General features: G+C 45.3%; 1 protein-coding gene across 1 annotated transcript; it reads right to left on the bottom strand.

Moving 5' to 3' along the window:
- Positions 1–16954: 16954 nt before the first annotated feature.
- Positions 16955–21439, bottom strand: LOC138358378 (uncharacterized). Its single transcript, XM_069316213.1, has 3 exons — positions 21346–21439; positions 17707–18100; positions 16955–17369 (listed from the first exon to the last, which is right to left on the bottom strand). Exons 1-3 carry the CDS (start codon positions 21437–21439, stop codon positions 16955–16957), a joined length of 903 nt encoding a protein of 300 aa, XP_069172314.1.
- Between the last annotated feature and the right edge of the window lie 2713 nt (positions 21440–24152).

Genomic DNA, 24152 nt, shown 5'->3' with positions numbered 1-24152 from the left:
CGTAAAGCTACGAGTGGTCGAAACCACACTTAAATCCCGGAATGAACTTACGAAGGTTTTTCCACTTAGGGTACCTACTTGAATACGGACCTAGCCGCCACGAAGGCGCTAAGAAGGAATTCGCTCTTAGCTAAGAGGAAAAACCTTCGTAAGTACCTTCCTGAATCCGGCCCCAGAACGCAGACTCACGCAGGACGTGAGGCCGTCGCCCTACCGTCCAGTCCAAGTGGAGGTTCTGTCCACGTATTGTCTACGTATTCATTATTTGTGGCGGGTACTCGGGTTTGTTATTGTACCGGAATTAAAGGGGCAATTCTCCCGAGATACACAACAACAACACCCACACCCAGCCACACCGCGCTCCCGGCACGCACTAAAAACAAACACATCTTATTATACGCGTGATAATATTATAATAACAATAGCAGTAATTGCCACATACGATTTCCTTTGGTGAGGTTCAGGGAGGGGGTATGAGGGTGGGAGGGGGTGAGGGTGGGGGGGGGTGTGAGGGTGGGAGGGGGTGAGGGTGGGAGGGGGTTAGAGTGGGAGGGGGTGAGGGTGGGGGGGGGGGGTGTGAGGGTGGGAGGGGGTGAGGGTGGGGGGGGTGTGAGGGTGGGGGGAGGGGGTGAGGGTGGGAGGGGGTGAGAGTGGGAGGGGGTGAGGGTGGTGTGTGATGAGGGGGGGGGTCGGTTGTATCCGGAACACAGAACAGAGCAGTGAGTTAATTGTGTCTCTCTCATTTGGTGGCGGTGGTGGTGGTGACGAGGGGGGAGGGGGATCTGGGGGCAACACAGTGCTCTGCACATCCTCCCTCTTCCCCTCCCCCCCCCCGGCCGTCCCTCAAAGGACACATATCATATTGTGATGTCATTGTTTGGTCGTGATGGATTTAATTGCTCGGTTTGCATTGTTGCAAACTGTGTCCAAGATTGGAAAACTTGCAACTGACAGAGGTAGCCCGGTGCGCTTTGTGCTCTGTGTGCGGTTATATATATCCCCCTATATTATATATATATATATATATATATATATATATATATATATATATATATATATATATATATATATATATATATATATATATATATATATATATATATATATAAGTATAGCTGGAGCTGGGTAAAATTGGGCAGAAATATAATGGGAGCTATACATTACTGACACAGATATAATTAGCTTCGGTCGTGACGGTGGCGTGAATTGTTTCCGTGATATGTGTCTCGAGTCATTTGACGAGCTGGTGGTGGCGGCGTTGTCTGTGATGGGGGCAGGCAGGCACCCAGTGTGGTATGTGGGGTCACTATGAGGCGTGTGGGGTCAGTGTGTAGCGTGTGGGGTCACTATGAGGCGTGTGGGGTCGGTGTGTGGCGTGTGGGGTCACTATGAGGCGTGTGGGGGTCAGTATGAGGCGTGTGGGGTCAGTATGAGGCGTGTGGGGGTCAGTATGAGGCGTGTGGGGGTCAGTATGAGGCGTGTGGGGGTCAATATATAGCATGTAGGGTCGGTGTGTGGCGTGTGGGGTCAGGGGTGTCTCAGTTGGGGGTCAGGATGTGCCGGTTGGGGTCAGGGGTGTCTCAGTTGGGGTCAGAGTGTCTCAGTTCGGGTCAGAGGGCCTCAGATGGGGTCAGAGGGCCTCAGGTTGGTGCAGAGTATCACATATGTTTGACCTTTTAATTAACACAAAATACCCAAATTTGGGGAAGTTTCACACTAGAAGAGAAGTCAAATATCTACACGTGAAAGGAATGATGGAGCGGATTAGTTGTTATTGTATGGATAGAAATAAGCTGTGTATTACTACACCAACAGGCATTAATTCACCGGTCACTGCAACACCAGTCACTGGTGTGGCAGTATCACATCACCAATCACTGCAACTGTGGCGAGGCACCATTAGTCTTTGCAAGAGGCTCGCTATATCACGTACCATCCTCGGATCTCTGATATCCCGACCTGAACCCCGGAGTCATTTCTGCCATTCATGGTGCTGCAAAAATCCTTCTTACAGGCGCCTCTATGATCTTACGTCTTTTTTTCCTTTCACAGGACTGTGGAACAGAGACCTCCTCTCTGATTTTCCCAGCCACTTGCTCTCATTTCCCCTCCCTCTCTCCCTGTCACCAGCTCGGAGGCGTTCTTGCCTCCCCCATCACCAAGTGAGGTGAGAAGAGCTATCTAGAGAAGAGAGAAGATAAGAGAAAAGCCCCTTGCTATCATCTCCCTGCCCTTCACCAAGCGAGGGGGAGCAGAGACACCCGTACTATCAGCTCCCATTCTCCCTCCCAGGACACATCCTAGCAGAGATAAAGCCCATCTGGAGCTCTTGTTAGTCACCTTAACCTCCACTCTCTCTCGGGCGCTTCCCTTTCTTCTCCTGCGTCAGTCTTCACACTGCTGCTGCCTTTCAACGACAGGGAAAATTCATCCATTTTAAAATCTCTCCGTGTTTGTTTTTGTTTGAAAGTTATGCCAGACTGCAAAATACTTCTGATATATGAAAGAATACATAGGCATTTTCCGACTAATATAAACGAACAAGTGAGTTTGTTAGTGTATATTGTTCTATCTTCATAGGAATTAAAACTAGTATCAAAAGTTTTATGGGGCAAAATGCATAAGATGAAGTTTGTAAGCAATTGACATTCCCACGGCTACCGCGACTGTTGCAACTGCTGTCTCCGTTACCGCTGCTGACGTTACTGCTACTGCTAGCCTCGTTACTGTTACTACAGCTGTGGTTACCACTCTTGACACAGCTGTTGCTGATACTGCGGATGCTATTGTTACCCATACTGCTACTTCTGCTACGACCACGGCTCCTATTATTACTTCTGCTACAACTTGTACTGTCGTTATCTATGTTTCTGTATCCCTTGTTATTGATGCTGCTTATACCACTAGTGATGCTGCTGGTACGCCTCCTTTTAATGCTAATGGTTGCCCTACTATTGATGCTACTGGTGCTACTGCCCTGGGTGGCAGAGAAGGACCAACCCAGCAGTAAAGGAGCCGCAGATGCCATCCTCCCAGCCAACTCATCCCATTAATAGCTTTCTCAACTATTCCTTTTCTCAGATTCTCTTATGCACAGTCCACTAGTCTACCCTCATCCACTCTTCAACCAGCCCTCTCTTGAGGTGGATCACTATGCGTCAGTATGAGGGAGTGTGATCCACTTCATGAGAATCCAGCTCATCCTCCTGGAAAATCACCGTGTGTCAGTATGAAGGAGGATGTTCCACTTCAGGAACTTCATCCTTCATCAGCGTAATGGATGCTGTGCTCAGTCGATGGTCTCTCCCAAATCCTGCAGTCGCTATCTGTTGCTGTTTGAATGATGGATCACTTGTGAGGACCCAGAGCGACGTTCTGGGAACGGATTGAAAGACATTGAGGAATCCCTGGAAGCCGAATTGCCTACAGTCACGTCGGAAGCCGTGGAGCAAGTGGAGTTGCTTGGGACTACCATTAGCATCATTTCGACCATGGAGAAACGTGGTGAACAAGGCGGTGGTCTCGTTAAGACGTGCGTGGAAATAAGATGTAACGCCTAATAGGTCTTATTTGACGGTCGTTATGGTAACCATTTTTTGGCAAGATGAACCACCTCTGATCTCTGAATATTTCCCTTCCACATGACCATCATAGCCAACCTGTCAATGAATCTTAGGGGCAACTCACCTCACTTTGAAATAGTGAAAACAACGTCATCAGCGATGAAAACTCTCAGTGAGTCAATTTATGAATCACCGGGAAATTTCATCGGGGGAGGCAATAGAAAATTTGCTGATGTATTCTAAATGTTAAAGGAATCTGAGCCGCACTGTGAAGCAAAGCGAGGTGTTGTTACTCTGTAAGAAACTATTTTGAGCAGCAGTTGGCTTAGTTCGGAGATTCTGGGTTCGATTCTCGGACGGGGCAGAAATGGTTAGGCACTTTTACTTGTCGCTATTTACCTAGCAGTAAATAGGTACCCGGGAGTTAGGCAACTATTGTGGGGTTGCATCCTGGGAAGGGTTAGTAGTCCTACCCTGGGGGAGGACCTCGATACAAGTGTATATATATATATATATATATATATATATATATATATATATATATATATATATATATATATATATATATATATATATATATATATATATATATATATACAGGCTGCCTGTCCCCAACAACGGATTTTAAATAAACTGTCTCATTTTTTGTTGGGGGCTAGATAAAATGTTAATGTTAATGAATGTTAATGATAAAAATGTTAATGACCTGTATCATTAACATTTTAATGTAAATGACCAAAAACCTTATCTTAATTGATTACGAGAATTAAAGCCTATTAAACACCAGTGGGGTCACGCCCTTTATTTTTTACCTAAATGTATACCAACATTATACTATTCCATAAGTAAAAGAATGAAATGTATAATGACAGACAAGGCTACAATATATCGACTCGTATACTAAATTTTAAATGAGGCTTTTTTTCTTATATTAAAAGTACTAGAAAACGCTGAAGGAACTGTTATAAGGAATTTATGGAGTAAAACGACATAACAACAGCAGGAAAGGCCATGGTTTACCATACAGCGGGAGCCGACACACACACGTCCTCTATGGTCGGCGGGAAGACCTAAACTGGCGGCAGAATACATCACAGGCGTAGCCTCGGAGTAGCCGTTGTCTTATTTTACAATTGCAACATAAATGTTGGGGTTTTCCTTTATAAATCTACTTGTAACTAAATCTCTACTCCATATATGCATAACAAAAATGGTTCACCGTCGACATGGATAATTCAATAATGTGCCGACGCACATTGAGGATCTAGTTGAAGTGGAGGAAGGATTTGGGGGAGCTACGGTGTCACAGACCAATTTCAATCCTGGACATTTAATAGTTATTCAGCTTTATCTCTCCAAGCTTTCCTACTCTATTTACGTTTGTTCCTTATTAAGAAGAGAGGCTCTAACAGTGTTCATAACATGACCAATATCGCCCTTCTCATCACTGCTCTCCATGTAACGTTCCCGTCGGAACCATCACTTCAGATCTTAACTCTGATCCTACTGTCCTTATTAACTTACAATATATTAATCTTTTACGTATAGATGGTTTAGCAAACCCTCTGTAAGCTGCCACTCCTCCTCCTCGTAGTTTTAAAATCAACACTGCACAAGAGAAATATGTTCCCTTTTACTCGTCCTTATCTTGTGTGTTTATTGCTAACTTTCGTCCTCTCAATAAGATCCGTCCTTTACAGAAAGTCTTGCACTAATCCTGAGAGAAGTGGAGCATCCCAAACCTCCTCGGGTCCTCTTAGAATAAATCCAATTAAAAGCTTTACGCCTGAGTAATAACCTGCCTTCCATTTCCAGTTCCGACGCTTCGTATCTGCATCTCACAGGCTTCCTTCCCTTCATCTGTCTTTAATGTCATGGCCAGCACTCGGGAGACATCCTCCCCCACCATCCATACCTCTCATCGGCGTCCTGATGAGCTACTCTCAATACCAGACGAAGACAGCATTCACTTATCTTATGTTCCTTTCATTGCGCGAACGTGACCACTGTGTACAAATTAATCTTAAGTGCTCACACAATCGACTTGAGAATGGTACAGGACGGTACCATATTATAGTGCTAATAATATGCATAGTTAATATAGTGCTCAAAGATGCATACCCCATCTTGTGCACAAGGTGAAAAGGAAGCTTTTGCCAGTTATAATATTAATATTCACAGTATTTCCAATTAGTTGCAGAGATTCAAAAATAAAATAACAAAATAATTATCTTTAAGGTTAGTTAATAGCATAGAGGGCAGGTGAGACGGAAACTTGTGTGTGTGTGTGTGTGTGTGTGTGTGTGTGTGTGTGTGTGTGTGTGTGTGTGTGTGTGTGTGTGTGTGTGTGTGTGTCTGTATGTGTGTGCGCGCGCGTGCACATGTGTGTGTGTGTGCAACAACCTGGTCGTACCGCTGCCTCACTTCAACACAACCATCCTGTGGGATTTACGGTCCACCTTTATTCTGGTGGCGAGGTGCAGCAGGCAGAGTGGCTCATTACTCACCCTCACTGCCGTCTCCCGTCCTGTCCCTGGTGCCACTTGGGCAATTTTCCCTCACAGAAGGGCAGGTATTACTCATTTCTAGAGGCCGTGGCGCGGCATGAACAACGTGGTTCATGAGGAGGTTCTGGTGCGTGAAGCGGAGGCTCTCTCGGGGAAGATACCTGGTGCAAAAAGTATTTTATTTATGTCACAGGAAAGGTACACGCACCCACATCTCCAGCACGTGAAGGCTTTTATTAAAGTATTTAAATACAGATGGTAAAATACCATCTTGAGATGGTTTTTATTTAATTATGAGGAATAAAAGTCATGGGGGAACGAGACAGTTTGTTAGTCTGTTAGTGGTGGTGTTAGTGGTCCACACAGGTGAACGGGCTTGTGGAGGTGGTGTTAGTGGTCCACACAGGTGAACGGGCTTGTGGTGGTGGTGTTAGTGGTCCACACAGGTGAACGGGCTTGTAGAGGTGGTGTTAGTGGTCCACACAGGTGAACGGGCTTGTGGAGGTGGTGTTAGTGGTCCACACAGGTGAACGGGCTTGTGGAGGTGGTGTTAGTGGTCCACACAGGTGAACGGGCTTGTGGAGGTGGTGTTAGTGGTCCACACAGGTGAACGGGCTTGTGGAGGTGGTGTTAGTGGTCCACACAGGTGAACGGGCTTGTGGAGGTGGTGTTAGTGGTCCACACAGGTGAACGGGCTTGTGGAGGTGGTGTTAGTGGTCCACACAGGTGAACGGGCTTGTGGAGGTGTTGTTAGTGGTCCACACAGGTGAACGGGCTTGTGGAGGTGGTGTTAGTGGCCCACACAGGTGGTGCGGACAGTGATCAATACAAGTGATCAGTTTTATGAGTTAGGGAGAGATTGGGCTATAACTGAAATTCAGAATAATTAGCTGATAATAAGGAGAAAATTACCTGCTTCATATCAGTCGTTATAGAACTGATCTAGACAATATGCTCAGATTAGGCACTATTTATAGAGAAAATGTTAAAAAATAAGCATAGTAAGCTAAGAGATGCACAAGTGGCGATTGACAAACAAATTTAACAATAAAATCTAAATTAGTCTCCAAAGAGATATTTACTTAACGTTTAAAAGAATTAAGGCGAGAGCTCAAAAATGAAATAAACAGTAAAGATGTTTAAGTAGCATGGATGGTTGCCAATGTAGACTGGATTCTGAAAAAGCAGGAGAGATACAGGAAAATGTTTGTTTCCTTATTAGGAAAGAAACATAGGAATGTGCCTCAATGCCAACATTGAGGCACATTCTACACTATGAGGCACATGTACTGTGCTGCATTAAATCATAGTTTGTGTAGGAAAGAGAATTAGGGTAAATCCAGGTGAGAAACAGTCACATGCAGCGTGACATAGGCCTTCTAAAATCTTGATTGTTTAAAATAATCAATAACAACATGAATTTCTGTGCCAACAACAAAATCAGACGATACTCTAAATTGGGTATATTACAAAATAATAAAAAAAAGTTCTTCGGAGGTTCAGGAGACCCAAGAAAGACTTTAGTGTTCGACGGAAAAATGTTAAATGCAGTTCACTGTAGACAGGATTAAACCTGAGGCTTAGGGATTAAACACTGAAGGACAGCAACTCTGCCTTACTAGAGAATAAGCGCGGCATGCAAGGTAATTTTAGGGGAGAAGGGGAACAGGACGAAGGGAAAGTGGAGGGAGGGTGGAGGGAAGGAGGGTGTAGTGGTGTGATTGGAGGGTACAGGGAGGGTTCCGAGGGAGAGTGGAGGTGGTGTGGAGGGAGGGAGGGAAGGAAGGGGAGGGGTGAAGGAGGGTAGTCAGGTTGGGCCTGGCCTTGTCATGGGGCGGCAGGGATATTATGGCTCTGGGAAGCTACAGAGTTCCTGTAGAGATGATTGTTTATTTGTCAAGGAAGTTAGGGGAGGGAGAGCAAGTTAGGGGAGGAAGAGCAAGTTAAGGGAGGGAGAACAAGTTAGGGGAGGGAGAGGAAGTTAGGGGAGGGAGAGCAAGTTAGGGGAGGAAGAGCAAGTTAAGGGAGGGAGAACAAGTTAGGGGAGGGAGAGCAAGTTAGGGGAGGGAGAGCAAGTTAAGGGAGGGAGAGCAAGTTAGGGGAGGGAGAGGAAGTTTCGGCAGGGACATGAAGTTGGGGGAAGGTTTCTTTTAAGTGATTGCAGCCCATAATCCACACAAAGGGTCAGATTGAGAGGCGGGACCGTACTGTTGAGAGGCGGGACCAAAGAGCCAAAGCTCAACCCCCTCCCTCCTGCAAGCACAACTAGGTGAGTACAGAGCCGAGAGAACGTTCAAAGGGGAACTATCACAAATACATTTGTTGGGGAGGAGATCTTAAGTAGTAGTACTCCACCAGCCAAACATTGACCACATTGCTTACATTTAGGCAACGCAAGACAGGCGCAGGTGAAGCGGTATTTGCAGAATTCTCCCGACTCAGTAATCGAGGAATCTGTAAACAGAACACAGGTAGAGTGCCTTCTTACTGGGCGTCGGTTCGCACCACTCAGGCAAGAGTCGGTGCTAAGAGCTAAATACCGGAGGAAAGTTAACCAAACCACACACTAGAAAGTGAAGGGACGACGACGTTTCGGTCCGTCCTGTACCATTCTCAAGTCGATTGTGTGAATGGTCCACACAATTTACTTGAGAATGGTCCAGGACGGACCGAAACGTCGTCGTCTCTTCACTTTCTAGTGTGTGGTTTGGTCAACATTTTTCAGCCACGTTATTGTGACTCCTCGTCTGCATACCGGAGGAAATGTACTTCTGAGTCAATATAAACATGTTTTCGATTACGCCAATGTTACATTAAACATAAATAATGCAGTTCACGGAATAAATAATAGAGTTTGTGTCCGGGTTTTAAGCATGATCATCTCAAGGTAACCTCAAGGTATGATAAAATCCTGCTTTTACAGGCTAACAAAAGTGGTCTGCTTGAAGGATGAAAGTTCCCGAAAGGATGTTCAGGTAGTCTTGCAGCTCCATGTAGGATATTGACATTGAAATGGAAAATAACATGGACAGAATCGCAAGGTCCAAATATAAAATAAAATATATACAACTACGAAACTGTAAATAATTGTTGAAATAAGAAGAGCCTCCGAATACGGACATGTAGATCCGCTCAGCCCTGTCTGGCGTCCACAGGTGTTGTCTTTGGAAATGTCAGGTGTCATATGGGTTCTTTTAAACTTCCATTTTAAGTGAAAAAAGAACATGAAAACACTGAGAACCTCGTATTAGAATATTTGATCTAACAGTTTCGATCGTGTTACATATGCTACTGAATATATATATATATATATATATATATATATATATATATATATATATATATATATATATATATATATATATATATATATATATATATATATATATATATATATATATATATAATCAATAATAGAGAATGGCTGTTTGTGTGAGGTTGGAGGGGGAGACTATAATGGGCGCTATAGCCCCCATCTTTGCCAATCTAATCACTGTGGGGTATGGGAGTGTCATAGGCCAGTAGGAGTCGGATGCAGTGCAACTCACTGCATAGATGTTGCTGGTCACGTTGTACAGGACCGAAGGATCGCATCGTGTATGAGTCGTGTATTGTGCCGTTAAGAACCGTCGTGGGTAGTGTTTTGAAGAAACATAATAGATCGTGTTGGGAATGAAAGCCGTATTGTGTTTGGAAGTCGTAAGTGACGTCGTGCAGCGCAGTTGAAACTGTTCCCTGGTGCAGCTAAGCGCTCCTCTGTCCCTCCCTCTCTACCACCCACCACAGCTGTTTTCTGTTGGGTAGCCCTGTGGTGTCACCCGCTTCTCCCCGTCCCCCAGGGGAGTGATGCACCTGTCTTAATTAATTACCGCACCAGGTCACCAGCTGGGGGCCGGGGCTCATCTGTTAGGGCGGGTGCCCGCGGGAGCGTGTCGCCGCTCTTGCTAATTATCATTTATTGTGGCATTTGGCCGCTGGGGAGGGCGCTACGTGCTGCCCGGGGCCCTCAACCTCCTCCCAAAACGCACGCACACGGATATGTACTTGCTGGCTTCCCAGATCTGCCTTCCATATCCTGCCGACCTCCACTGCTCCACTTCCACTGAAGTCCACTTCTCCTAGCCAAGATGATAATGTGGATGGCAAAATATGAAATATAACAATCCAATTTTCCTAAAAAAAAGAGACATTTCCTTCGTCAGAGAATGAAAGAAAAACATTCATTGTTGTATACTTTCCGGTGTGTAAGCGATGCCTTGAGTCCTTGTAGTCGTCCTCAAGGACTACCTTAAACAGGCTTTAATTCATCTACATATATCAAATGTCATGACATTTAGCAAATTAAACAAAGGAAACTTGAGACGAAATGTGTTGTTAATTTATAGAGATAATTGTATTAAAATGTTGATTTTAAGAGCATGTAAGATTGGTTGTTAGCGTGTTAATTAATGTCACGTATACATGATAGATATAGATAAAAGGTTAATTCCTCTGATGCAATTGTGAATGACCCTTAGCCTCAGAGAAGGAAATCAAATGTATACGGAAACAATATTGTAATTTGCCTGAATTCTCACGAATAATTAATAAAATTAATAATAATAATAATAATAATGATAACGAAGCTCAAGTCGACTTTTTTGCACCAGTTACCCTCTGACCTGCCCAGATAGAGGTCACGAACCACCACCTACACTTCCGGCAGCTGACCCCTGCCATGGTCGTCCTTGCCTGACCTACTTATTGCAATTTCTTGTGCGATTAGCGGCATGGCTCTCCCCCTCTCCCCCCTCCTTGGTCACGTGAGGAAGTGGTGGTGGCACGGTGGTAAGTCACAGGTAACTGTCCCTTCCTCATGACAGGTAAGTTGGTTGTGAAGGGGGAAGGAGGAGGACAATGTTTCTCTCTCTCTCTCTCTCTCTCTCTCTCTCTCTCTCTCTCTCTCTCTCTCTCTCTCTCTCTCTCTCTCTCTCTCTCTCTCTCTCTCTCTCTCTCCCTCTCTCTCTTTCCCCCCTCTCCTATTCCATATGCTCATCCCCCACATTTGACGTGTCCAACCATTGATTTCTGATAACTATTCATAACTGCTCGGCACCCGCTGCCACAAGGCTCATGTCCATGACTTTACTTACTGTGTCATGACTATACTTGCTGAGTCATGACTATACTTACTGTTGGTGACTAGGTCAAAGTGAAGGATAAGACCAGCAAAATATAATCCATACGGGTGGGTTAAGAGGATAGGATAGTCTACTACTCTGCTCTTGCTTTCTCATTAGTCTGTTGGGGCGGTGGATGAGTGTGCTTAGTGTCAAGTGCTTCTGCTTGTCCGATCTCCTGTTGTCGTTGAAACTGTCGATTAATTGGATGATGTTGGTGTTTATCTCTCTAATGATGGTCTCGTTATATGTATTTAAAAAAATATGTCTACAAGAATTTCTCGTTAAAGGTTTCTTTGGGAAATCTTTAACAGTAAAAAAAAATAAGTTATGTATAATTATTCGAATTATGTGTTTTTTGATACATTAATCCAAATCAGCATGTAGTTAAGTATATATTAGATTTTGTATGAAATAGATACTAAAACTTTGCCTTTTAAAATTCATGACCTTACAGGGTTTTGTTATTTTAAACAATGTAATAATTTTGTAAAACATTTTACCTAATGTACTTTTTATAGGCTAATTAAGGATAATGGGTTAAAACGCTACAAATGTTAATAATTCAGTTCATTAGTTTTTACTGTGTATGAGACTAGTTCCTATTATAGCCATAATTTAAGAATGTAACCTCAGTTTCTGTATATATATATATATATATATATATATATATATATATATATATATATATATATATATATATATATATATATATATATATATATATATGTATTTTCTTGTATTTGCAAGTATTTTCTTCTCCATTATATTATATCCAATAAATATATTATATCCAATAAATTCATTATATCCAATAAATATTTTATATACATTAAATATATAAGCGGGTGGTGGGAGCAGATACTATGCGAGAGCACGTGCGAGCCCAACAAGGCTACCCCTGTTACTGTATATCCTCTTCTCCGAGGCTGAGGGTCCTTACAAGCACAGCCAGAAATGATACCCCTACACACACATGTTATATATACATAACGCACGCATATTATAATTAAAATATATGTGGTAGATGCCTGTGATGCGAACGATTTCCCCCTTCTTTTTAAGCACGAATGTCGAGCACGAAAGTTTGAGCGGTTTCGTGTTGGATAATATGCGTGTCTCCTGTGAGGCACGTGACAGTGAAGACAAAGATGACAAGTCTTCATTTATCATTGAAGATAAAATGCCTATGATGGCATGACTCAACTTTCCTTCAAAAGTAAATCTTTCTATTCCTTTCCTCTTTTGTTGGATTTATTGGGTTTCTTTACCTTTTCAGATTTGATTTTCGAGGCAATATAGTTAATTGCTGAAATACAGACGAGGAGTCAGAATAACGTGGCTGAAATATGTTGACCAAACCACACACGCTAGAAATTGAAGGGACGACGACGTTTCGGTCCGTCCTGGACCATTCTCAAGTCGTATTTGCTGAAATGTTGATTTTTAGCAAACAATTGAAGCTTACGTCAATGGCAGAGTGTGAGTGCTTCCTCTAAGCTACTTTTTATAGTTAATTGGGAGCTGTCGGAAATGGTTTCATGTTGTAGTAAGCTCCTGTGTGTGTGTTCTATCATGAGGGAGATTAGCTCCATTAATCCTGTTGCTTGTGATGTTACTTGCTTGCATCCTCCCCCTGCCCTTCATGTCTCGCTCCCTCTCTGTCTGTCTCTGTCTGTCTGTCTTAAAGCAGGGCTGCTGGTACACAGTCTTCTCCCTGACACATTTCGTCGCTACACTTCATCATCTCCTGTGGGAGACACACCACCAGTGAAGCAATTTTTTTGCCACAAAAGAATTTTTCGAATTATAGTTGTGAGGAGGGAGAGGGAAGGAGTGGGAGGGAAGGAGAGAAGGGATGGGAGCAGCGAGAGGGGAGGAAGAGGAAGAAGGAGAGGGTCGGGGGAAGGAGGGAAACTTGAGGTGCTGTAGAACAGGCCAACAAGAAATTGTATTGCTGTATAAATGGCTGCCTTTGTTGTGTTTTTTCCTTGCTGTTGTGATTGGTAATGTTGTTGTTGTTGTTGATGTTGCTATTGTTGTTGCTGTTGTTCTTGTTGCTATTGTTGTTGTTGTTGTTGCTATTGGTGTTGACTGGTAATGTTGCTATTGTTGTTGTTGTTGTCGTTGATGGTATTGTTGATGCTGTTGCTATTGTTGTAGTTGTTCTTTTATTAAAGTTGTTCTATTACAGCTGTTGTTGCTGATTTTTACTGTTGTTGTTGTTGTTGAAGATGTTTTTTTTTTGAGGATGTGAGGACCACGTGCCGGGGTGCCACGTGAGGACCACGTGCCGGGGTGCCACGTGAGGACCACGTGCCGGGGTGCCACGTGAGGACCACGTGCCGGGGTGCCACGTGAGGACCACGTGCCGGGGTGCCACGTGGGCAGAATAAAAATGGATATCATAAGAACATAAGAACAAAGGTAACTGCAGAAGGCCTATTGGCCCAATACAAGGCAGCTCCTATTTATCACCACCCAATCCCACTCATGTACATGTCCAACCCCAATCATGCTTCCTAATCTCCCATGACCTTTGACCTCGGGCCGGGAGCAGGTAGCCTCCTTCTGAGAGAAGTGGACGTAGTTTGGTCATGTATCTACCAGTGTACAACGAAAGAGAGGCAGGAATATATGAGGGTAAGAGTGAAGTGGGGAAGGGAGCATGAAGGTAAGATTGGAAGGGAGAGAGATGGATGGGGGGGGGGGGTAAAGGGGAAGGAGGGGGCGTGGGTGGTCTTGTGACCTGGCTCAGACTGAGGTCACAGAGGAATTGATTATGTGTCGAGTGTTATATAGAGGGCAACATACTCCCTCTTGTGTTGCCAGGTGGGGGGGGGGGGGGGGGGGGGCAACGTACCCCCTGCTGTGTTGCCTGGCGGGAAGGGAGGAAGAGGGGAACACCCCCCCCCAACACCCCCAGTATCACCCCCCCCCCAGACCGACCCGCCCAACACCTCGCCTTCTTGTAATAGTTAACTAAATCTTACAAATATAAAATCGGATAATGTTTTTCTCAACATTTAAATTTAGAGCTAATCTTTCCTGCTTCCAAGAAATAATCTAATTTAAAGCGAGGCTATTTTTTTGTTTTGTTTTTATGTCGTGTCTCGTTTTAACATGACTGACAGGGTTCGTGACCCGAGCATCGCAAAGTTGAACACTTAATGATGACAGCCATCTTGGGGCGGCCTGTATAAAAGTTATTTGGTTTTTTCCTTTTTTTCATTTGCTGCGACTCCAGTATAGGTCCTTGGCTTGGATTCCCACATGGGGTTTGTGGGGCTGGGAGTTCGAGCCCCTCTCCAATTGTGGAATGGGGGGGAGGGGGGCTGGTTGCATTGTTAGAGGCGCGTGGTGGTGATGGTGGTGGCGGCGTGTCGCTCTCGTGGGTGTTAGAGAAGAGCTCTATTCTCCCGCTCGTTGTATCAGGGTCTGTCTATTGACGTCACGGTGACGGTAAAAAAAAAATGGGGTTCAGTTTCTGTTCGAATTGTGCGCCTCTGAATCTTTTTCTAAATACCATTGACATGATAGGTATTGGGTGCATAACAAATGAACCAAAGTACATTTCGACAATTTTGCTTTGTTTTTTGGTTTAGACACGTAAATCGTTCTCGGAATAGTGCTCCCTGGCCCATGTGCCCATACACATCCTCTCCAGCCATTTACAGGTTACAATATGAAAAAAACTTTTCGGCAGACTAGTAAAATGCCGTCCACGTGGCCTCTTGTGTATCAGTGATGCTTGTCATAGATGCTACACCATTTGTCAGGCATGATCTTTGATCTTACAACTGTGTTTATCATGTGTTATCATGTTTATCCTCTCTGGTGTTCCTTTATCGTCTTCTGCTGCTTCTTCCTTGACTTCTGCAGGAACGGCTGGAACATTGTTGCCTTCTGTTCCTGTGGCGGCTCCTCCAACGTGCGTCCTCCTTCTACTGCTCTTTCTTCTCCTTTTACTCCTCCGCCTCCTTCTCATCTCTTCCTCCTCCTACTTCTCCTACTACTCCTTCTCCACCACCTCCTCCTCCTCCTCCAGTTCCCATTCCTCCTCGTCAGCATATTGCATGGTGTTATCTTGAGGTTATTTTGAGATAATTTCTGGGCTTTAGTGTCCCCGCGGCCCGGTCCTCGACCAGGCCTCCACCCCCAGGAAGCAGCCCCTGACAGCTGACTAACACCCAGGTACCTATTTACAGCTAGGTAACAGGGGCATAGGCTGAAAGAAACTCTGCCCATTGTTTCTCGCCGGCGCCCGGGATCGAACCCGGGACCACAGGATCACAAGTCCAGCGTGCTGTCCGCTCGGCCGACCGGCTCCTCCGGTGTGCCAACATGTCATATATGTAATATGAATTGTTCAAGCTTCACACTCCAGATTATTTTGGCGGGTTAATTGTTGGGTGTCATTGATTTGTTTATATTAGGGGAGATGTGCATATTGTAAATGTTATATACCCGGCTGTTGAGTTTTGTTATGTTTATATATAACGAGTCTGAACTCTTGCTGAGATACAATGGAATTCAATATTGAAAAATATCAGGGAGTCTCAGGTGACAGTGTGAGGGAGCCTGAGGTGACAGTGTGAGGGAGCCTGAGGTGACAGTGTGAGGGAGCCTGAGGTGACAGTGTGAGGGAGGTTCAGGTGACAGTGTGAGGGAGCCTGAGGTGACAGTGTGAGGGAGCCTGAGGTGACAGTGTGAGGGAGCCTGAGGTGACAGTGTGAGGGAGGTTCAGGTGACAGTGTGAGGGAGCCTGAGGTGACAGTGTGAGGGAGCCTGAGGTGACAGTGTGAGGGAGGTTCAGGTGACAGTGTGAGGGAGGTTCAGGTGACAGTGTGAGGGAGCCTGAGGTGACAGTGTGAGGGAGGTTCAGGTGACAGTGTGAGGGAGGTTCAGGTGACAGTGTGAGGGAGCCTGAGGTGACAGTGTGAGGGAGCCTGAGGTGACAGTGTGAGGGAGCCTGAGGTGACAGTGTGAGGGAGGTTCAGGTGACAGTGTGAGGGAGCCTGAGGTGACAGTGTGAGGGAGCCTGAGGTGACAGTGTGAGGGAGGTTCAGGTGACAGTGTGAGGGAGCCTCAGGTGACAGTGTGAGGGAGCCTGAGGTGACAGTGTGAGGGAGCCTGAGATGACAGTGTGAGGGAGCCTGAGGTGACAGTGTGAGGGAGCCTGAGGTGACAGTGTGAGGGAGGTTCAGGTGACAGTGTGAGGGAGCCTGAGGTGACAGTGTGAGGGAGCCTGAGGTGACAGTGTGAGGGAGCCTGAGATGACAGTGTGAGGGAGCCTGAGGTGACAGTGTGAGGGAGCCTGAGGTGACAGTGTGAGGGAGCCTGAGGTGACAGTGTGAGGGAGCCTGAGGTGACAGTGTGAGGGAGCCTGAGGTGACAGTGTGAGGGAGCCTGAGGTGACAGTGTGAGGGAGCCTGAGGTGACAGTGTGAGGGAGCCTGAGGTGACAGTGTGAGGGAGCCTGAGGTGACAGTGTGAGGGAGCCTGAGATGACAGTGTGAGGGAGCCTGAGGTGACAGTGTGAGGGAGCCTGAGGTGACAGTGTGAGGGAGCCTGAGGTGACAGTGTGAGGGAGCCTGAGGTGACAGTGTGAGGGAGCCTGAGGTGACAGTGTGAGGGAGCCTGAGGTGACAGTGTAGGGTGGTGGACAACTTGGGGGGTCATCAACACGTCCCACAAAGGTGCCGGCGGAAGACATTCGTTCATCGTCAGGAGACGTGTCCGGGGAGGCAGAGGTGACGCCTGCCCCTGCGTCCTGGTGTAAAGCCGCGACCTGGTACAACGGTGCCTCCTGGTACAACGGTGCCTCCTGGTACAACGGTGCCTCCTGGTACAACGGTGCCTCCTGATACAACGGTGCCTCCTGGTACAACGGTGCTTCCTGGTACAACGGTGCCTCCTGGTACAACGGTGCCTCCTGGTACAACTGTGCCTCCTGGTACAACGGTGCCTCCTGGTACAACGGTGCCTCCTGATACAACGGTGCCTCCTGGTACAACGGTGCCTCCTGGTACAACGGTGCCTCCTGGTACAACGGTGTCTCCTAGTACAACGGTGAGTCCTGGTACAACTGTGCCTCCTGGTACAACGGTGCCTTTTGCCTTGGCTTTATCATTTTTTCCCCTATCATCCCCTTTATGTAATAGTAATTATACAAAAATCGACTTTTTAATAAATCTCATTTAGAATACAACTCACACACAGATACAATATAGTTTATTATTTATTTTAGTTCACCAACAATTCCTTGAAAAACTGCTTCGTGTTTTGATTCAATTCAGAAAATAACTCACCAAAATGTGGAGAGAAGGTAACCCTGATCCCGTGTATATACACAGAGAGTATTTTATACCTGGACTATGTGGGCTGTGGGGCCCACAGTAGCAGTGTGGGCTGTGGGGCCCACAGTAGCAGTGTGGGCTGTGGGAGTCACAGTAGCAGTGTGGGCTGTGGGGCCCACAGTAGCAGTGTGGGCTGTGGGGGGGTAACAGTAGCAGTGTGGGCTGTGGGGGGCACAGTAGCAGTGTGGGCTGTGGGGCCCACAGTAGCAGTGTGGGCTGTGGGGCCCACAGTAGCAGTGTGGGCTGTGGGGCCCACAGTAGCAGTGTGGGCTGTGGGGCCCACAGTGGCAGTGTGGGCTGTGGGGCCCACAGTAGCAGTGTGGGCTGTGGGGTCCACAGTAGCAGTGTGGGCTGTGGGGCCCACAGTAGCAGTGTGGGCTGTGGGGCCCACAGTAGCAGTGTGGGCTGTGGGGCCCACAGTAGCAGTGTGGGCTGTGGGGCCCACAGTAGCAGTGTGGGCTGTGGGGCCCACAGTAGCAGTGTGGGCTGTGGGGCCCACAGTAGCAGTGTGGGCTGTGGGACAAGAAGACCCATACACTGTAATTGCTAACAGTGTCCTGGGCACTGTGCTACAGTTCACACCGTGACTATCACTCTACAGTGCCCTGTAACTGCTCCTCTCCTCAGTACCAGTAACTCCTACCTCAGTCTGCTCAACATAACCAAATGGCTACGAGATTAAAACTTTCAGTGATAATATTTTCCACGCAAGAAGCTGGCAGAGGGAGTTGCAATGGATGAGCACCTCGAACGAGCAGCTCAGAACGTGCTCAGTCGTTTGATCAATGTTCCGCTGGCGTGTGTCGTCCCATAGTCACTGCACATGTGTATCCCAGGTGCTTTTGCAGTGAACATATTCTTGCATTTCAGGTCCATCAACCAATTCGTCATCGGCCATCAATTTCTCGTAAACATAACTGGTGTTCAACATACAGTAACAGTTATTTATGGTTTATTTTGATGAATAAAGTGTTAAATATTTTAGTTGGAATATATTTTGGCGCTTTATAGCGGAACTAAGACGATTGTGACTGGGAAAAGCTACGTTTTTTGGCAATAGTTAAATTATGGATCTAGGAAGACTAGGAACTTTTAGTGAAGGATAAATACAGTGTTTGAGGGTAACAGTAAACAGCCATACAAGGTGATTGAAAGCCAGGACGTGTTTCCGTCTAGTATGTTACAAGGACAGGTAACGCACTAGCTCTATACATGTCGAATGGATACTAGAGCCATTGAAACCGATATCTAGAAGTTGTCATATACTTTTAACCCGTCTTCTCAACCAATAGGTCGCGTTCTTTACGTTGTGCTAACCAATGCAACCTATATATATATATATGTCGTACCTAGTAGCCAGAACGCATTTTTCGGCCTACTATGCAAGGCCCGATTTGCCTAATAAGCCAAGTTTTCCTGAATTAATATATTTTCTCTAATGTTTTTCTTATGAAATGATAAAGCTACCCATTTCATTATGTATGAGGTCAATTTTTTTTATTGGAGTTAAAATTAACGTAGATATATGACCGAACCTAACCAACCCTACCTAACCTAACCTAACCTATCCTTATAGGTTAGGTTAGGTTAGGTAGCCGAAAAAGCTAGGTTAGGTTAGGTTAGGTATGTTAGGTAGTCGAAAAACAATTAATTCATGAAAACTTGGCTTATTAGGCAAATCGAGCCTTGCATAGTAGGCAGAGAAGTGCTTTCTGGCTACTAGGTACGACATATATATACATATACATATATATATATATATATATATATATATATATATATATATATATATATATATATATATATATATATATATATATATGTGTGTGTGTGTGTGTGTATATCCGCCTATGCTAGTAGCGGAAAGTACTTCAGAGGCTTAAAGACAAGAGTGATTTATAGATTTATATTTAGTAAATATTTATCTATTATAACAGATGGAAAAAATGATATATTTCCCGGCAGAATATTCTTATATGATCTCACAGTCAGTAGAGGACCCGGTGGTGGTATAACATAGTGTGTTATGTGCACTTATAGACGACAAAAATACACAAACATACAAACATGAGAACATATAAACACACACACACACACACACACACACACACACACACACACACACACACACACACACACACACACACACACACACACACACACACACACACACCAGCACAACGTAGAGACAACATTTTACAAAACCTCCATAACTTGAAAACAACTTTTTTCAAAACAAGCGAAAGACTCGCATCTGGAACTCACCAATAAGATTACTGTGATGACGTCATAACTACGTCACAGGCAGCCAGCGCTGGAGAGGCCATTTTTAACAATGGTTGAAGGGGGTGGGCGGCGGTGGCGCGATCACAGTGATAACCCACATGTTCCGTCTCCTAGGGTCAAGGTCTTGGGTCACTACGGAGCTTTCCCTCTCTCTGGCCCTCTCTCTCTCTCTCTCTCTCTCTCTCTCTCTCTCTCTCTCTCTCTCTCTCTCTCTCTCTCTCTCTCTCTCTCTCTCTCTTTCACTGCCCCTGTCTCCTTCCCCCCCCTCTCTCTCTCTCTCTCTCTCTCTCTCTCTCTCTCTCTCTCTCTCTCTCTCTCTCTCTCTCTCTCTCTCTCTCACTGACCCTCTATTTCCCCTCTCACTAGCCCTCTCTCACTCTCATTGGCTCTCTCTCTCACTCTCAATGGCCCTCTCTCTCACTCTTACTGGCCTTCTCTCTCTCACTCTCATTGGCCCTCTCTCTCACTCTTACTGGCCTTCTCTCTCTCACTCTCATTGGCCCTCTCTCTCACTCTCACTATTTCTAACGCTTTGTATTTCTTGGTTATATCTTCTATGTGACATTAAAGAAATACTCTATGTTAAGTAATGTAGTAGAGCTTTATAAGTACTATTAACACCTCCTAGACAACTAACTACCATCAGCTACCACCAGTCTCCCTTGTCTCTTTAAGCTGTCAAATTCAACCTTCAATGCAGCACTCGGCTGGTACTCAGCCCGTGGGCTTCACTCAGAGATCTGGCTTCATGGGTGTTCATCTGCATGGGGTTCTATTGGGGAAATAATTGATAAGAAAGTTGAAAATCATTTTTTTAAGATGTAAGGAACAAATTAGAATGTTGCAAACATTGACGCAAATTGATTTAGAAGTTTGAAACAAGGTTTGACAAACACGTGAGTGGAATTGGTTGGGTGTAAATAGGAACTGACTCGTAAGGACCAATTTCCTCAATTCTTGAAATAAAACACCTCTCATAGAACGACTAATAAGATAACAGGAGAAAAATGAAACTTCTGCAATAACGTGCGAGAGAGAGGAAATGTCATGCAATAAAGAGGAAAACATGTATTCAGGAAGAAAAAAAAAATGAATGATTGGTGAGAGTGGGTATGATGACGTCACGGGTGGGCATGTGGGCTGATGACGTCACGGGTGGGTATGTGGGCAGGTAGGATACAGGTACTCCATGTGTACCCCCCCACACAGGTATATATGTATCCCCACTACACTGTCTCAGTACACTCCTAAACAGCATTATTTTCTAGAAAAGGTAATCACATATCTCTTAATTTTCCCTATTATACAAATTAAAAGATGTGTGATTTTCATAGTCAGGAATTTTTTTCATGAAAATGAGGAGGATAGGGTTGATCAGGTTATCCTGATCCCCCTCCAAGGATAGTCGGCTTAGCGCTTTCTCCTAATAATTCCCTTTCCCTATCCCTTCACCTTCCCTCACTTTGCCATACCCTCTTTCATTCCCTCATACGCTTCTTCATATTTTTTCCTCATCTTCCTCATTTTCACGTTTCCCAAAATTCTCATCTTCTCTTCATCTTTCATATAGCTTCCTCCCACCCATTCTCATCTTCCCCACCCATAACCTTGCCACGTAGGTACTCATATTCCTCCACTTCATCTTCCAGCCTTCCCTTCACATTCCTCCTTCCACAACACCTTCACAGCAAGGTATATATACACATACTTTCTTAAGACTTGTGTGAGTGGGGGAGAGAGAGAGAGAGAGAGAGAGAGAGAGAGAGAGAGAGAGAGAGAGAGAGAGAGAGAGAGAGAGAGAGAGAGAGAGAGAGAGAGAGAGAGAGACAGAGAGAGAGAGAGAGAGAGAGAGAGAGAGAGAGAGAGAGAGAGAGAGAGAGAGAGAGAGAGAGAGAGAGAGAGAGAGAGAGAGGAAGGAGAGAGGGGGGTGAGGGTGCGTGACGTTGGCTGGTGTAGGACACAGGAAATCTCGCTTATGCCAATAATGTCTCATCTTCATCAGTGTCACACCACACTCTCCCTCCCACACTCTCCCTCCCTCACTCTCCCTCCCTCACTCTCCCTCCCTCACTCTCGCTCCCTCACTCTCGCTCCCTCACTCTCGCTCCCTCACTCTCCCTCCCTCACTCTCCCTCCCTCACTCTCCCTCCCTCACTCTCGCTCCCTCACTCTCGCTCCCTCACTCTCGCTCCCTCACTCTCGCTCCCTCACTCTCCCTCACTCTCCCTCCCACACCACCCACAACCACAACACACATGCACATACTAGTTTTCTCAATCTCACGCTCCTATAAGCTCAAGAAACTTGTACTCTTGCTTTAATCTTGTACTCTTGGGCTGGACGGTAGTACGAAGGGCCTCGCTTCAGGCAGGTCGGCGTTCAATCCCCAACCGTCCCAGCGGTTGGGCACCATTCCTTTTCCCCTGTCCCATCCCAAATCCTTATCCTGACCCCTTCTAAGTGCTATATAGTCGTAATGGCTTGTTCATGTGTAAAAGTGAGAAATCTCTGAACTACCAGCCAGCATCATTAACAAGCCTCTCTTACTAGTTACTAGAGACTGATCTAAATCAAACTTGTAGAACACTTAGAAACTGCTGAAGTTTGTCTCCAGACACTAGTACAAATTCAGATAAGGGTAAATTGAGGTAATTATAAGGACAAACTTTCAATTTAACAATATGATATCCTCATATCAGTAACAATATCCTATCCTCATATCCCTTCCAAGTGATATATAGTCACACTGGCTTGACATTTTCTCCTGACAGCAATGATGATATCAATAAAGATAACAAGAAAATTAACATTAACGTTTCTAAATAATGCCAACTGAAAACAGCAATCATAATAGCAATAACACGAAAACAACGTTGAAATTACAACTATTAAGGCCAATGGAAGCCACCCCACGGAGGAACTCAACCCCCCCTCATCTTGAGGTTATTTTGAGATGATTTCGGGGCCTTTAGTGTCCCCGCGGCCCGGTCCTCGACCAGGCCTCCACCCCCAGGAAGCAGCCCGTGACAGCTGACTAACACCCAGGTACCTATTTTACTGCTAGGTAACAGGGGCATAGGGTGAAAGAAACTCTGCCCATTGTTTCTTGCCGGCGCGAGAAACAATGGGCAGAGTTTCTTTCTCAGCCCTTTCCTCCTGAAGCAAAAGTCCCAAATAGTAACGATGTGCTGGAGATTACAAACACGTCCTGGTGGACCAGCAGATAGTCAACTTTTGTAGTTTTGAATTTGGACAAATCGGAAAAAGTTTATATATTTACGTTACTAATCTAACCTAACCATCCTAGACCTAATACACACTAAGGCTAAAAAAAACTTTGGATTTTAGCTTTACTTTTTTTCCGGATTCATATTTTTATTTACAAAAGATTTGCTTACTGGGGTTCCATTACTACATATGGGGACGGGACTAAGATCAATGAAGGGCTAATATGAACCTTATTTTAGCTTATTTTAACCCTTATTTAGCAAGGGAAGGCTCGCAGCCTGTCATTATAGCTCAGAAGGAAAGAAACTAGGAGAAAGCGCTAAGCCACTGTGACTATATAACACATAGAATGAATATGAGGAAAAAATAATATCTGGTGTCGGGAAATAGGGTGAAGGAATGATGCCCATCCATGTGGATCATTGGTGGATCGAACACCAGCCCCGCAAGACCGTCGATCTACCGACCAATCTAAGCCAATGGTCAAGAAGTAAATTTTGTTTTATGGCTTTGTTATAATATATTGTGCATTCAACGACAGCCATTCACCACAGGAGACAATGGAAGTTTGAAGGGGTGGAGGCTGAAGTGTGGGAATGTCATAGGACAGCAATGTATGGCAGGGAAAGAGGACTATTATAAGGATGATCGGAGCGGCAGGGAATATTTGCGGCAGGGAGGAGGCTAGGTCAAAGACCGGGCCGCGGGGACGTTGATCCTCGGAATCATCAAAAGGTAGGTAGGTAGGTAGGGAAAAGTATCTACGTTAACAACAATTCAATTAAATATCACATGGTTATTGTTAAACTTGTTATCGCGGACTTTGTAATGTGCAAGTGTAAGTCATTATGCAAAATCGTACAATATATTACCAGAGACTGTTGGTGTCTCCCAACAACTGTTCCTCGTGAAAGCTTAACAGAACGAGGCTTTCGGACGCAGGTTCGAATCCTCGTCACGGCCCTTGGGGATTTGTTCAGAACGAGGCTGCTCCTTGCTGTTGGTGCTTGCCAGCACGCACACACACACACACACACACACACACACACAC

Source organism: Procambarus clarkii, chromosome 83 (assembly GCF_040958095.1).
Source record: "Procambarus clarkii isolate CNS0578487 chromosome 83, FALCON_Pclarkii_2.0, whole genome shotgun sequence".
Classification (NCBI taxonomy): Eukaryota; Metazoa; Arthropoda; class Malacostraca; order Decapoda; family Cambaridae; genus Procambarus; species Procambarus clarkii.
Note: the sequence above shows the minus strand (reverse complement) of the source record. Positions and strands in the feature narration are given on the sequence as shown.